Genomic DNA, 15124 nt, shown 5'->3' with positions numbered 1-15124 from the left:
GGTAGCTGAGAATTGCAAGATCTTATTAGCTGGTGAATGCGATTCTTATGAAAAGGCTTGATGATGGTCTTGGAACCGCAGCTTTGGTTCTTGCTGGCCTCTCTGCTGGGATACTTGGTGGCTGTCAGCGTGGCCTGGCACGAAGCTGGCAAGGACAGCCTCTGTGTGAGCAGGTCCCGGCGATTCGGATCTGTGCTTGGTGCTCCCTGGTGTCACTGCTGGCAGCCACGTCGCTGTCCTCGGGCTGCTGCGTAGCTCTGGAAGCTCTTTTGGTGATGTTGGGATTTTAGCTCATCTTTCCCCATCACCTTGATGGGACCTGTCATGACACCATGGCAGCTGGTCCGGGGAAGTCCTGGGTGCTGATGGAAGCAGTTAAGCTGCTGACCGCGCGCCCGGGTTGGTCCCCACCGGGACGGGCAGGCTGGCTGGCTTGTGTTACAGTGGCATGGCTGGGATTCAGGTGGGGATGTTGTTCTCGCCTGCCCTGCCGCTCGATTTAGACGGGATATAGGGTTTCCTGGAGGACAGGCAGGGCTTGGCTGCGCAGAGAGCCTCCCTTACCCATGAAAAGCATAAAGGTTAAAGTGTGCTGCCGAAGTTGTGACAACCGTGTAGCTAGGGAACTAGCATGCCTGATGCTTTGCCAGATATCCCCAGGACAGGCTGTTTTCCAGCTGCAGCCAATGTAGACTCTGGCTTAAGTTCCTGAATGAGGAAGAAAAAAAAACAACACACAAACCCAGCCTGAGAAACCTTAGTGGTGGTTGGTTTGCTCCTGTGCTCTGCAGAGACCTGGAGCTCATTGGGGTGTGGGCTTTTAGACCAGGGCATCCAAAATCCTGGTGTGCAGCAGCTATTGCCCTTCGATACTACAACTTGTTCTTGCAAGGGGACTGTTTTCACCTTATTTCCCTTTGCCCACAAGTTAATTTTGTCTTGCAACAGTGCCAAACCATAGGCTGCTCATCCTTCACACACACCTCCTTTGGAGAACCATTTCCATGGCTCCCCAGCACCCCAGTGCCTGCTCTCAGAGCTTTGCTTCCTCACCTTGTCCTAAGGCTTCATGCCTGGACACCAACGCTGTCTCTCACGTGAGCGTGTAAGATTGCAGGCGCCCAGGAAGGCTGGCCGGCTTCCAGGCAGGCGCTCCCGCTCCCCTTGGAGAATTTTATCCCAGCTTCCACTGCACCAACCAGTCCGCGGGGGCTGTGGGGCAAGGCTGCGGTGTGTGGGCTCCCGCTCCCCTGCCTGGTGAGTGGATGCGCTCCTTCCACCCAGGGCTTGCCGAGAAGGCGCAGAGCTGAAGGCTGGCGGAGCAGTGGCAGCAAGTGCCTCAAGTGACATTGGTGGCCTCCAGGTGCCTGGCAGCCCTCGGCCAGAGGAGGCAAGAGGTGATTCCAAACTGTACTTTGGCGATGACAGTTGGTGGGCAGAGTCCCTGAGGCACGGTATCTTGCCAGTTACTCCTGCCAGTGTGCCCTGTGGGGGCTGAGTTGGAGGGACTGCCACTTGCCACGGGGGTGGTGGCTGTGCCAGGAATGGGTGATGCCGGTGACATGGTTCCCGAGAGCCGTGGATGATGCTGGTGATGCTCCACCCTCTGCACATACATGACTACATCAGCACTGCTGGTTGGAGCCACGTGTCTGCTCCTGCATGATCCCTGTTGGTTCTCATCACGTTCCAGGGAGGCTCTCCAGCGCAGAGCTGGGCTTGCTGAACTCGCGAGTCTGAGGTGTGAGGGCCACAGCAGGAGAGCCTGGTGTCTGCTCAGGAGCCCCTGGCTGTGTCCTGACGAGCAAATGTTGCTCTTGCAGCGAGGTGGTGGTGGTGCTGGGTGCCACGTGTGAGCCACAGCTCCTCTGGCAAAGCCTGACCCCAGCCCATGGTGCACAGAAGCTGGTGGCTTGCTGGGAGCTGGGCTTTGGCAACATGGAGCAGCACTCTTCCTTCCCCTGCCTGGGGTGTGTTGCATCCTCCTGGGAGGTGCTGCAGGCAGGGTGAGCACTGCTCTTGGGATGCTATTGCTGCCTGGGTTGGTGGCCTCGGCTCAGCTCGGCCGTGCATGAGTCCCATGTGGGAGCAGCCGGCTTGATGTCTGGGAGGTCTTGAGCTCCGCATGGCTGTGGGTCGGAGAGCTTGGGAGGAGAGACCTGGCCCTCAGCTGGCAGGGGCCGAGGCTGGAGGAGCCCATGGTACTCTCAGCCTCCCTGGGGCACGCCGCCAGCCCGGCCCTGGGGAGAGCCCTGCTCCCCTGGCAAGCGCCAGCGCTCAGCCCTTTGCTGCGCTGTCCTGCCCGGCTGCCGGCAGAGCCCCACGGAGGAGCAGCGTGCCCCTGCCTGCGCCCAGCTGGGGTAGCGAGGAGCCTTCAGGCGTGGGACTAGGAGTGGGCAGCTGCCTGACCCCCGGCAGCCTCTGCCACCTCTTTTTCTCTTGCCATGAGCTGCTTTTGCTGCTTTATCTTCTGTCACCAAGCTGTGGCCTCCCTCTTCCCCCCAAAGCAGCACCAGCAGCGGGCGAGGGGCCGAGCCCTTCCTCCTCCACCCTGCGCTGGCGTTCCTGCTGCCCTAACATGATAGATGGATGTTCTGGGTTTTTAATAGTTGGTATTATTGGAGTGCTTTCGCCTGGCAGCGCTGCCCAGGGAGGGCTGGGTCCGGTTACCGGGGGTTCCTCCTGCGAACCGCTCCCCCCCACCTCCGCCCCCAGCAGCAACCTGAGCAGCGGGGGCTGTCTGCATGCCCTTGGTGAGCAAGGCTTTCCTCGCCTTAAGGTTCAAAGTTTTAAAGTAAACAGGGCTCTGTTGGGTGGGGGAATGAAGCAGAAACCTGCCGTAGCCCTTGGGCATCCATCGGCTTCAGCCCAAGCCCCTGCGTGCCCTCGCCCAGCTCCGCTCATGGTCTCTGCAGCCCCTGGCAGGGCGCAGTCCATGGGGCCCCTCTCCCCGGGGCTTTTCCCTACCCGGGTTCAGCCCTGCACAGTCCCTGAGGCCGTGTCCTGGGGTGCAGCAGCGCACACTGCACCTTCAGCAGGGGCTGGTGATGCCCATGCACAGCCCCACCCCTCCAGCAGAAGCCCCCAGCTCCTTTCTTTCTATCCCTGATCCCCAAAACACTTCATTTTGCAGGAAATTAGAGTCTCTTAACTGGCTCCTGGGAGAGGCTGCAGCCACCGGCTGGTGCCCGGTTCCCGGCTGCTGTTGCTTTTTCCTCAGGGACTGACAGCCGTGCCCAGAGCTGATGGTGCCCTTGGGTGTCATGTCACGCTCGTGGAGTGCAGGGTCCCTCAGAGCTGCTCTCCCCAAGAGCTGGTGCCGGTGGGCAGAGCCGGACGCAGCTCAGCAGCACAGGGGACTGGCACTGTCACCGGCTGCTCCTGGCCACCAACGCTGTGGGGTGGCCATTGGCCACCTTGTGTCACCTGTGGGCACCTTGGAAGCACTTGGCCATGTCCAGCTCGGCCAGGCCGCCCCCGTGGGATGTTTTTGGGGTGCTGCGGTGCCTGGTGCCAGCCCTCCCCGCGGTGCCGCACCGGTCCCCTGTGCCGTGTCTGCGCGTCCTCAGTCCGCGGGGGACAGGGAAGAGTGGCGTGTCCTTTGAACGGGCTCCAGCAGTGACAGGTGCTGGGAAAGGCGAAGCGGGACGGCTCCTGCTGCTGTAAAGGATCCTCCTCTGCTCGCACTAATCCGGCTCCGTTACACCCGGGATAGAAGAGGCTGCTCCCTCCGGGCGCTGCCACAGTGCGGATGCTGCCCTCCTGACCGCCCTCTGCCCTGGGACCCAGGTAAAGGGGCCGGGGGGGTCCCCATGGCCGCTCACTCGGGGCATGGTGGTGGGGGGTGCCGGGGAGAGCGGAGCCCCCAGCCCCAGGAGGAGCGCCTCTGTCCCCCCAGGCTCCCTGTGCCGAGCTACGGGACATGGTAACACTTGGCCAGGGACGGCTTTACCACAGCTCCTGTTCCAGTAAGACCAGTAAGCAACTCCCCTGTTACTGGGATGGTTGTTGGTGGGTTTATTCTAGGAATGGGCTGTCCTGGCCTTTGGATGGTTGCACAGGCTGTGCAGGGAGGGTGGCCAAGCAGGGACAGGCAGCAGAGCCCGCGGCAGAGCGGGGATTTGGGGATCAGGTGCTGGGCTGGAGGAAACAGGGTGGCAGCTCATGCCGGCAGCCCGCGCAGGTACGCAGGCACCAACGGGTGCCCTTGGTGGGAACTGCTCAGGCAGGAGCTGTAGTCGCCACTGGGTAGGGGAACGGGCAGCGCTGGCGGCTGCTGGGGCCGGGGGTCCATGTGGCCCCCGAGCAGATGGGGCTCTGCCTGCGTGGCTGGACCTGCCTGCGTGGTTCGGGGTGGGCAGCAGCGGGGCCATGCCCGGGGATGCTCACCTTGCCTGATCCCCACCCTGCCAGCCTGGGGCCAGAGCTGCCGTCTCCTGCCCCGCCATGGGGGCACGTGGCCTTAAATTGGCACCCTGTCCGCGCCGCGCCGGCTGTTTGCACGCTGGGGGCCCCGTGGCAGCGACAGGTGCCAGCGTCAGGCCATCGGTCAGTCACCGCCGGGCAGATACCGGGGCACAATGGGATGGTGCAAGGGACGGGCAGCTACGTGGGGCCCCCGGCTCGGTGCCACCAGCCGGGTGGCAGGGGCACGGCTCCCGGCTGGGTGGCGGCAGCTCACCCCTCTTCTGCAGCAGCAGAGCTGCTGCTCGCGTCCCACCGTGCCCCTCTGCGGGGCGTTGGGTCCGGGGAGCCCTCAGCTTATGTCTTCTCTCCTGCAGGAGCCTCACTGAACCGGGAGCACCGCAGGGCAGCCGCCTCCCGCCCGGAGAGTCCCCATGGAGCAGGGCGGTGGGGTGGGCAGCACGCCTGGCACTGGGGGGGCTGGTGGCACGGCCCCCCCTGAAGCAGACGGCAGCACAACCCAGCTGGTCCCAGCGGCTCCGCAGGTTGCCCAGCCCCAAGGGGGGAAGGCAGCACCCATGGAGGGGACGGTGCCGGCTGCCACCGGGGCGCAGGACGAAGGGACGGATGACCCCGGGCAGGAGAAGGCTCCGGCTGCTGCCGCGGCTCAGGATGGAGAGCAGGCAGAGCCGGGGAAGGAGAAGGCTGCAGGAGAGGCCGGAGGAGGGAAGGCAGAGCTGGCTCAGGAGGCTTCAGCTGCACAGCACGATGGAGGGCTGGCAGCACCCACGGAGGAGAAGGTGCCGACTGCTGCCGAGGCCCAGAACGGAGGGAAGGATGAGCCTGGGAAGGAGAAAGCTCCAGCTGCAGGAGAGCCTGAGGGAGGGAAGGCAGTGCCCACGGAGGGGAAGGCTCCAGCTGCTGCCGTGGCTCAGGATGGAGGGAAGGATGAGCCCCGGGAGGAGAAGGCTCCGGCTGCGGGAGAGCCCAAAGGAGGGCAGGCAGTGCCCGCGGAGGGGAAGGGCCTGGCTGTAGTAGAGGCTCAGGATGGAGGGAAGGACGAGCCCAGGAAGGAGCAAGTCCCTGGTGCGTTAGAGGCTGAGGGTGGTGGGAAAGCAGAGCCCACGGAAGAGAAGGTTCCGGCTGCAGTGGAGGCTGAAGGAGGGAAGGCAAAACCTGCGGAGGAGACAGCCTTGGCTGCAGCACAGGCTCAGGATGGAGGCAAAGAAGAGCCTGCAAAGGAAAAAACCATGGCTGCTGCAAAGGAGAAGGCCCCGGCTGCTGAAAAAGCTCAGGATGGAGGGAAGAAAGCTGCAAAGGCAGGGAAAACCCCAGCTGATAAAAAGCCCACAAAGGAGAAGGCTCCAGCTGCTGCAAAGGAGAAGGTTCCAGCTACTGTAAAGGCTCAGGATGGAGAGAATAAAGGGGCAAAGGTAGAAAAAGCCCCAGCTACAAAAAAGGCTCAAGATGGAGGCAAAGAGGAGCCTGCAAAGGAGAAAGCTGCAGCTCCTGCAAAGGAGAAGACCCCATCCGCTGCAAAGGCTCAGGATGGAGAGAAGGCAGCAGCAAAGGCAGAGGAAACCCCAGCTGCAAAGAAGCCTCAAGACGGAGGCAAAGAGGAGCCTGCAAAGGAGAAAGTCCCAGCTGCTGCAAAGGTACAGGATGGAGGGAAGGAAACTGCAAAGGTGGAAAAAACTGCAATTGCAGCAAAGGCTGAGGGTGGAGGCAAAGAAGAGCCTGCAAAGAAGATGGTCCCAGCGACTGCAAAGGAGAAGGCCCCGGCTGCTGTAAAGGCTCAGGATGGAGGGGAGAAAGCTGCAAAGGTGGAACCCCCCCCAGCTGCAGAGGAGGCTGGGGATGGAGGCGAGGAGCCCACAGAGGCAGCGGCCACGGCTGCTGCGATGGCTCAGGGTGAAGGGGAGAAAGCGGCAAAGGTGGAGGAGACGGATAAGCAGCAGCAGCCGAAGGCGCCCGAGGCCCCGCGCCCGGCTCTGCTGCAGAGCCTGAGCTGCCCAGCCACCTGCCACAGGTACCCGCAGCCTCCTGGGCTGGGCTCCCCTCCCCTCGCTGCTCCCCGGGGAGCCCCAGGACCCGCGGGGCAGAGGTGGGCGCGGGGCTCGGGGGGCTGCTGGCTGGGCTCTGCTCACCTCCTGCTCCTGCTTCCAGGGAGGAGCAGCCCTGGGCGGAGGCGGCAGTGATGGAGATGATACCGGAGGAGACCACAGCGGCAGAGCCTGGCCCTGCCTCGCCAGCCCTGGGGGGCCTGCAGCCCCTGGAGCCCCCCATCCCCGTGGGGAGCCCTGGCACCCCGCAGGACAGGACATTGCCCAGTGCTGTGGGGCAGTCCCCGGATCCTACTGGGGCCACGGAGCAGCTTGGCCCTGGGGGGCAACCCTCCTCGACGGAGGCAGAGCCGCCTCCCAGCCCCTACCTCACCCCCGATTTTGGGAAGGAAGACCCTTTCGAGATACTGGGTAAGGCTGTGCCTTGTCCTCGCACCCCAGGACCCTCTGCGGGGTGGCAGCCCGGGGTCCCCCGCGGCCCTGCCTGCTGCTGGCTCATGCTCTTGGCTCGTCGCCTGCCCGCTGGCCTTCGAGCTCCTGTTTCCCTGTAAACAGGGCTAAATGCGTCGCGTCCCCTCCCCGGGCTGCTCCGACCGCAGCCTGGCACGGTCCCCGCGGCCGGGGCTGCCCGGGAGGAAGAGGAGCCCGGGGAGTGACAGCCACCGCCTGGCCGGTGGCAGGGGACAGCGTGTCCCCGTGTCTTGCTCCGCTGTCCTTGTCAGGGATGGCAGGGCTGGGGCTGCACCGAGCTCGGGGGCAGCGGGTGCTCGTGGGGCTCCCTGCGAGGCCGGCTCCGGGAAGGGTGGCCCGGGACTGGGTGCGTGGGGTGCACCCTGCGTGGGGTCTGTCCTGGGAGGGCGAGCAGGACGTGGTGGCCCGGAGAGGTGGTGACTCGGAGAGGGTGACACGCAGCAGCATGGCCTGGAGAGGGCGAGCGTGACACGCGGGAGGGTGGGGAGTGGGTGCCGTGCAGCGGGGTGGGTGCCATGCAGCGGGGTGGGTGCCATGCAGCGGGGTGGGTGCCGTGCAGCAGGGCGATGCTGCAGGCAGTGGTGAGGGACCTGTCAGAGGATGCTGTATCTCCCGGTGCAGCAAGCAGCCAGGAGACCCTGATTTGCAGCCAGGCACTCGCTACCTGGCCGCATCCTGCACCCACAGGCTTGGCTGGGCTGTGCTGCTGGGTGCCTGCCTTCACCCTGCACGCCCCCAGCCTGGGGCACCCCGGGGTGCCCAGCGGTGGGGTCCCCTGGCCGGGCAGCTCCCCTTCTCACCCCAGCCCTCCTCTCTGGGCAGATGACGTCCCTCCGCCGCCAGCGCCCTTTGCACACCGCATCGTCACCCTGCGGTCTGCCAGCGTCAGCTCCCAGTTCAACCTCAGCTCCAAGGAGATCCTGGGAGGGTAAGGAGGGGCCCCAGGAGGGCGCGGGATGCCCGGCTTTCCCCTGGCACTGCCCTGAGCTGCTGTCCAGCCTTGGGCGATGGTCCTGGGTCCATGGGACTTCTCTGGCCATGATGGGTTGGTGCCTCAGGCAGGATGGGTGCAGAGGGGAGCGGTGGGCAGCACAGGGCAGCACCCCAGAGCAACGTGGGGGTCCCCATCAGCCAGAACAGCTGATGGTGTTGGCATCTCTCCCTCTCTCCCTCCCCAGAGGCAAGTTTGGCGAAGTCCACACGTGCACGGAGAAGCAGACGGGGCTCAAGTTGGCGGCCAAAGTGATCCGGAAGCAGGGTGCCAAGGACAAGGTCTGACTGATGCTGGGGTTGGGGGCTCCTCCTGGCCATGTGCCACCAACAAGTGGCACGGCCAAGGTGGTGGGTGGCAGTGTCATGCCCGGTGTGTCCCCGGTGCTGTGACACAGCCTGTCCCTGTGCCGGTGACTCGGCCAGGGCTGACACCCTGCACTGCGGTGGGGCTTATTCTGCAGGAGATGGTGCTGCTGGAGATTGACGTGATGAACCAGCTGAACCACCGCAACCTCATCCAGCTCTACGACGCCATCGAGACACCCAAGGAGATCATCCTCTTCATGGAGTTGTGAGTGCTGGGGTAGCACTGTGTGGGGCCCGATGCCTGGGTGAGGGGCACCACCGCAAGGGATGCTGATGTGCGGCGATGGAGCTGATGTGCCAGCCCCTCGCCAAGCAGAAGGGGTGGCCCCAAAGAATGTCCCTCACCTCGCTCATCCCCTCTCGGGTATCTCCGCATCTCACGCTGGGCTCAGAGGCAGCATCGGGCTCTGCCTGGCTGGGGCAGCATCTCCTTCCATCACGGCTGCGTTGAGGGTGGAGATGACCCAGGTCCTTCCCGCGCAGCTCCTTTTCCCCCTGCTCGCTTGCTCCAGGGAGACTGGGGCTGTGCTGGGGCTTTCTGCTCTACAAACCCCATGGAGCTGGGGTGTTTTGGGGTAACCCCCCCTGCCTTGGGGAGGGTGTCCAACCCCAGCACACACACGTCCCACCGTGGCTCTGCTTGGCCTCTACACCAGCATCTCCACGGTGGGGCTGGGCTGGGGGTCCCTGGGGTGGGCAGGGGGGTCTTCAGGAGGGCAGCTTGGGGCAGGGAGCCCTGGGTGACCCCGCGGTCCGTCCCCACGCAGCGTGGAGGGCGGCGAGCTCTTTGAGCGGATCGTCGACGACGACTACCACCTGACGGAGGTGGACTGCATGGTGTTCGTCCGGCAGATCTGTGAGGGCATCCGCTTCATGCACCACATGCGTGTCCTCCACCTCGACCTCAAGGTGCGGCACTGAGGGGGTGACAGCAGGGGCCAGCCGCTGCTCGTGGGGCTGGGGGAGGCTGGGGCGTGGGGGGGCAGCGGGTGTTTGCAGACACTGAAGCGGGGAGCACTGTGTGCTGGCCCGTGCCCTGCCGTGCTTGCAAGGGCACCGTGTCCCAACACCGACCAGCCGTGGGAGGGATGCCTGTGAGTCAGTATCACTCCGGCATGGGTCAGCCGCAGGACCCGTGGGCTGCTGGACCCAAGCGCTGGGGACATTCCCTCTTGACAGTGGAGCAATGGTCTCCCTCTCCCCACAGCCTGAGAACATCCTCTGCGTCGCTGCCACCGGGCACATGGTGAAGATAATTGACTTTGGGCTGGCTCGAAGGTGCCGTCTTCCCCCTCAGCTCCATCCCTCCTCCCTGTCCCCCTCCCACCCTTTGGCCCCGCATGCCCTCAGGGTGCTGGGAGCCCCGGGACCCGCTCTAGGCTGTGGTTTTGGCCGGGGCTCTGGCCCTGGCTCTCCTTGGCTGGAAGGGCTGGGGAGGGCAGCTACAGCTGGGAGGGGGACAGTGGTTTGGGGGAGCAGCCTGTCCCCCTCCTGCTGACTCGCCCCCCCTGGACGCAGGTACAACCCCCAGGAGAAGCTGAAGGTGAACTTTGGCACCCCCGAATTCCTCTCCCCCGAGGTGGTCAACTACGAGCAGGTCTCCTACTCCACAGACATGTGGAGCATGGGCGTCATCACCTACATGCTGTACGTCAGGCTGGGCGGGGGGCTGCCAGCACCGTGCCGGGGTGCCCGGGCAGAGCAACCCTGGGCACCGAGCCGTCCCCAAGCCGTACACGTGCCCCAGGCACCCACATGCTTGGGGAGCTGGTGGAGGGTGCTGGACGGGGTGATGGGCAGGTGGGGCTGGAGGGCAGCGAGTGGGGCCAGGGAGTGCGTGTGCCCACATCTGCGGGCAGGAAGAAGCTCAGCCCAGCTGTAGGCAGGAGCGCAGCACGGTCCCAGCAGCCGCATGCTGCCTCCCTTCTAGGGGCTGCCCTGCCTCGCTCCCCAGGGCAGCCCCAGCCAGACTGGCTCTGTTCCGGGGGGTTTGGGAGGTGCCACAGCCTGAGAGCACCCGGCTCCTCACCCCCCTGCACCCCCAGGCTCAGTGGCCTCTCCCCCTTCTTGGGTGACAACGACACTGAGACGCTCAACAACGTCCTGGCTGCCAACTGGTACTTCGATGAGGAGACCTTCGAGAGCGTCTCTGAGGAGGCCAAGGACTTCGTCTCAAACCTCATCATTAAGGAGAAGAGGTGCGAGGCCGGCAGAGGCCATGGGGGTCCTGGGGTGGGCATCCCTGGGTACCAGGTGCTGCCCTCTGCACCAGGACCAGCAGCATCCCCTGATGTCCTGTGCCAAAGTGAGCCTCACGGGGCCCTGCCCTGGCCACTGGCTGTCCCCAACAGAGCCCTGTGTCCCTCCAGGGTCACCTGGTCTAAGCAGGACGTGCTGGACCACTTGGGGTCCTGCCCAGCCCCACTGGTCCCTGGGCACATCCCTCCAGCTGGTTCCTCCCCTGCAGGTTTCTGGGTTTTTGGGGCTCTGGGGCAGCTGGAGAAGGGGGTGGCTGGGGCAGAGGGGCTCAAGCAGGGGTGACCCAGGCTCCTCTCACCCCCAGCGCCCGGATGAGCGCCGGCCAGTGCCTGCAGCATCCCTGGCTCAACAACCTGGCAGAAAAGGCCAAGCGCTGCAACCGCCGGCTCAAGTCCCAAGTGCTGCTCAAGAAATACGTCATGCGGCGGCGCTGGAAGGTGCGGGGGGCCAGCACGGGGAGGAGGGTCAGCACTGTCTGGGGGAGCTGGTGGGGGGGTTGCCAGCCTCTGCCCATCCTGGAGGATGGTGTTTGGGACATGGAGGATCACTCTGTCTCGCTGTGCTGCTGGCAGCCGGGACAGAGGATCCCTGAGCTTGGAGCAAGGGCTCCCCAGCACTGGGGCTCTTGTATGGGTGCCCCCAAGGTGGGACCCCTGACAAGCATAGGTCCCTTCATGGTGCTCTCCCTTGAGCCGATCCCAAGAGCACCTTTTAGGGGCAGGAGTGGTGTCAGGACAGTGTAGGGGATGATCCCCAGCATCAGCCCTGCGCCTCCCCCTGCCCTGCACTCCCCTCTCAGGCCGCCTGGCTGAGTGGGTGCCCAGGAGGCTGCCCGCTCCCCAGCCCAGCTCCTCACCAGCCCCAGGAGCGGGGTCTGGCTCAGCCTTTGGAGCTGCAGCCCTCACGGTGCGATGAGCATCTCTCCTCTTCCCCTTTACAGAAAAACTTCATCGGGGTGTGTGCCGCCAACCGCTTCAAGAAGATCACCAGCTCAGGGTCGCTGACAGCACTGGGTGTCTGAGCGGGGGCTCCCGGGGAGAGCCTGAGCCACGTGTGAGTCGAGGCCAGACAGGAACCGCTTGAGAGGGTCCCACGTCAGTCTTGCTTCTGGATGGCAGCAGGACCTCACTGGGGTCGGCCCCTGCCCGCTTCCCACCGCAGGGGCCAAGGGCTGGAGCAGCGCAGACCCCTCCCCACCCGTGCTGCTGCCAGATGGCTGCTCTGGACCCCGCACTGCTGCGGTGTGCGCTGCACCCCTGCTCCGTGCCCTGCGCCACCGCGGCTGCTGCTCTGCTGCGTCCCCTGGGGCTGCGCCCTGCCCTGGCACCCAGTGGCTGTGGGACTGCTTGGGGGCCAGGACCCTGCCGGGCTCCTCGCCTGCACCCACCGCTGTGGAGCTGCTCTGCCGAGCTCATCCCACCCCGGGCGGCATTGCTGCACCGGGGACCTGCTGCTGGGCTCCTGGGGCTCCAGCCCTCCCCATTCCCATTGAGCCAAAACTCCTGTCTGGATTTCCTTGGACTGCGACGTTGCTCCTGAGCGGTGGTTTCCCATCTCGTCCCTGGCCTGGCTGTGTGATGCCCGACCCACGGCACCTCTGTTCCACTTGCGCTTCCTTCCAGTGGCCTCGGAGGAGAAAGGCTGGTCTGGCGTGAGCCCCGCTGCCTGGGCCACCCTGCGCGCTTGCCGCTACCTTGGCCCCAAGACTTGTGCGCTCTGCCTGTAAATGCCGCAGCCCTGCCCTGCCTTCGCTGTTGCTGGACCCTGAGCTGCTCCACCTCCCTTCCCAGCACCGTGGCTCAGCGTGGGGATGCCGGAGGGCAGGCGTGGACCCGCAACCCTGGTGCTTTGGCACCGGAGCTAGGGCCAAAGCACCTCCTCCCTGGCTGGCTGGACGTGCAGGAGCGGAGCTGGCCCTGAGCTGCTGCTCGCACAGGAAGGGAGGAAGCGGTGAGCATGCTTCCAGCAGCATCCCCAGCTGGGAGCCAGCGAGGGAAGAAGGAGGCTTTGTGTTCCTCCTGCCCTCCCTGCCCTTCGGCTCTGCCAGCGGGGGAAAAACACAACCTCTGCTTCACCCGTCCCCGCCAGATCAAGATGAGCGAGGCGTCCTAATGCAGAGCAGCTGGACCGCGCTCCCCCGCTCCTGCGAGCATCACTCCAGCCCTGACCACCAACACACAGGAACTGCCGGTCGGCGGCTGCGCCCGCCAGCTCCCCCCACCGCGTGCGGGGGCTCCCCGGGACCCACCGGGCTGTGGGAGGCAGGTGCTGCCCTCGCTCCTCTGCCTCCCCTCGACCCTCTGCCCGCGCCCCTCGGGGCTCCCTGGTGCTGCCGAAGGATGGGCATCCCCTGGGCTTTGCTGCTTCCAGCCTTGCCCGCTGCGGGAGGGGATGGGGGGCTGACAGGGGGTCACAGGCTCCCCCTGCCCTCTGCTTTGGCTTTCGCCATGGCTGAACCCCCCCAAGCCAGGGCTGCGTGTCTGCTCCAGGGCTGTCTCTGCCCTCTGTGCCTGCTGGAAAACCCCTGGGGAGGCACCAGCCCCCCCAGCCCCACTGGCTGCAGCAGGTGAAGGGGCTTCAGGCTTGTCCCACCTGGGCAAGGGACACGGCTCCCGGCGCCCTGCCCCATGCCGGAGTCCTGCCTGGCTCGCGCCTTCTTGTAAATAAATGTACAGGTCTGCCCGCAGCCCGCGCCTGCCCTGCTTCCCCGGGGCTCTGGGGGGCTGCTCCCGGCCCCCTCCCTGGGCCACTGCTCCTGCCCACATGGGCCGTGCAGCCACAGTCTGAGCGCTGCAGATAAGCGAGGAGGGGACGGGAAAACACGTCTCTTCCCCAGGGTAGAGGCGACAGAGAGTGGCCCCGGCTGCGCTGGGGCTGGGGGCCGCCTGGTGCGTCCAGGCAGGGCTGTGCAGCCCACAGTGCTGAGGGGTTCTGGTCTCTGCAACCCGTGACTGTGCAGCAGCAACCACCTCCGAAGCACCCCAGGGTGCTGGGGGAAAGGAGGGAGGGATGGACGGATGGTCAGAGCTGTCCTCACGGCTTCGGCATCTGCCCAAGTGGGGTGGGATGCCCAGGCAAGGGCTGGTGGGGAGCTGGTGCCCTGGTGCCCCTCTGCCCGGTGGGGCTGCAGCTGGCCCCGAAGCAGTTAAGGCTGCCCAGGCCCAGACACCGGCTCCGCCGCGGGCGTCCCTCCCAGCCGCTTCCTGCCGGCAGCCTTTGACCGGTTCCTGTCGGTGACCACCCTGCGGGCCTGGAAGCCAGCGCAGCCCCATCTGGTTTGAGTTACGCTCCGCGGCGGTGACGTCTCCTTCCTGTCTGGCCCCAGGAGCCGCACGTTGCCCCGGCCCCGGTGGGCCACGGGGGCTGGAGGGCCCCATCGTGGGGTGGCCCGCGGGGTTACCGGCTGGGCCATCATCCCCGGACACTCCTGACCCCCCAAGCCGCTCCAGGGGATCGGTTCCTGGACACAGCCCTGTGTGTGCGTGGCTACGGCACAGAGATGCACTGGCACATCCTGGTGCCCCAAGCCCAGGGTGGGGGACCCCCACCCCATGGCCCAGTTTGGCTTCTCCAGCCCTCTCCTCTCCTTCCCCAGGACCCCATGGGGATACCCATTGTGCCTCCATCGGGACCAGAGGAGCGGGGCCAGCAGCGTGGGAGCTGCTGTAGCCCCATCCTGCGCTCCCAGCTGAGGGACAGGACAGGTCTCAGGAGCCCCCAAAGCCCCGGGGAGGGGACCAGTCCTGCTGGGGCTGATGGGCATGGTGACAGGGCTGGTCCTGGTCCGGCACAGGCTACGGCAGCTGCACCATCCCTTGTCTGGGGGGGTCCTTGTCACCCCCACAGGGCGCAGTCTGGGGTGTGTGCATGTGTGTCCACAGCATCCATCTCTAGAGCCTTGAGCGCTCGCGCAGAGCAGCACCCTATCCCCATCCCTGCCTGCACCCTGTCCCTGTGGCACCCGCCCTGCCTGCAAAGCGAGGGGCCCCGCAGGCAGCACAGGGAGGGAAGGGGAGCAGGCGGACCTCCTGCACCGGCTCCTGCAGCACCAGCAGCAGCAGGTTCGCCCTGTGACCGGGCGCAGCCCAGTCCCCGGCTGCGGCACGGCCCATGCTGGGAGCGGGCGAGCGGGCTGGGGGCCAGGCCACCCACCATGAGCCGGGGAGGAGGCAGGGCAGGGAGAGTAGCGGGACCATGGCCGGGAGCCAGGGTGGGTGCGGAGAAGGGGAGCACCGGGAGAGTGGATGACCGTAGTCTGCACGCCTGGGGCGGTGCAGGCAGCCAGGCTCTGTGGGATGGGGGTCCCCATCCCTGGGGGCTGCAGCTCGGGGGGACAATGGGATGTGCCATGCGATGCCACGCTGCTCTCAGCGCAGGGACCCCAGCCCGGGGCACCGCGTGGGGCCGGGGCCATGCGTTCCCAGGCGGTGGCGGGAGCCAGGGTGGGCGATGGGCCCAGCCGCTCTGTGTGGGAACCAGACGGCCCCTGGGCACGGCTGCAGCGCTCGCTTCCTCCCGCGCCCCCGGGGACCGCGCGAAGGAGGGGGCTGAGGTCAGCCGCGCTCGCC

At 65.8% G+C, this 15124-nt stretch overlaps 1 protein-coding gene across 1 annotated transcript; it reads left to right on the top strand.

Moving 5' to 3' along the window:
- The first annotated feature begins 4982 nt into the window (after window positions 1-4982).
- MYLK2 (myosin light chain kinase 2) lies at window positions 4983-11577 on the top strand. Its single transcript, XM_059827394.1, has 11 exons — window positions 4983-6433; window positions 6571-6878; window positions 7761-7866; window positions 8117-8210; window positions 8393-8502; window positions 9065-9206; window positions 9505-9575; window positions 9816-9944; window positions 10343-10495; window positions 10861-10993; window positions 11497-11577. Exons 1-11 carry the CDS (start codon window positions 4983-4985, stop codon window positions 11575-11577), a joined length of 2778 nt encoding a protein of 925 aa, XP_059683377.1.
- The last annotated feature ends 3547 nt before the right edge of the window (window positions 11578-15124 follow it).

This window comes from Gavia stellata, chromosome 20, assembly GCF_030936135.1.
Source record: "Gavia stellata isolate bGavSte3 chromosome 20, bGavSte3.hap2, whole genome shotgun sequence".
Taxonomy (NCBI): Eukaryota; Metazoa; Chordata; class Aves; order Gaviiformes; family Gaviidae; genus Gavia; species Gavia stellata.
This window is presented reverse-complemented; position numbering and strand designations above follow the sequence as displayed.

Bases quoted from the DNA above. Each gene is read 5' to 3' on its own strand.
- MYLK2 (XM_059827394.1), top strand. From the start codon at position 4,983: ATGGAGGGGACGGTGCCGGCTGCCACCGGGGCGCAGGACGAAGGGACG. The intron at 9,207-9,504 runs GTGCGGCACTGA...CTCTCCCCACAG, and splicing joins TCCTCCACCTCGACCTCAAG to CCTGAGAACATCCTCTGCGT. The intron at 10,496-10,860 runs GTGCGAGGCCGG...TCTCACCCCCAG, and splicing joins CTCATCATTAAGGAGAAGAG to CGCCCGGATGAGCGCCGGCC.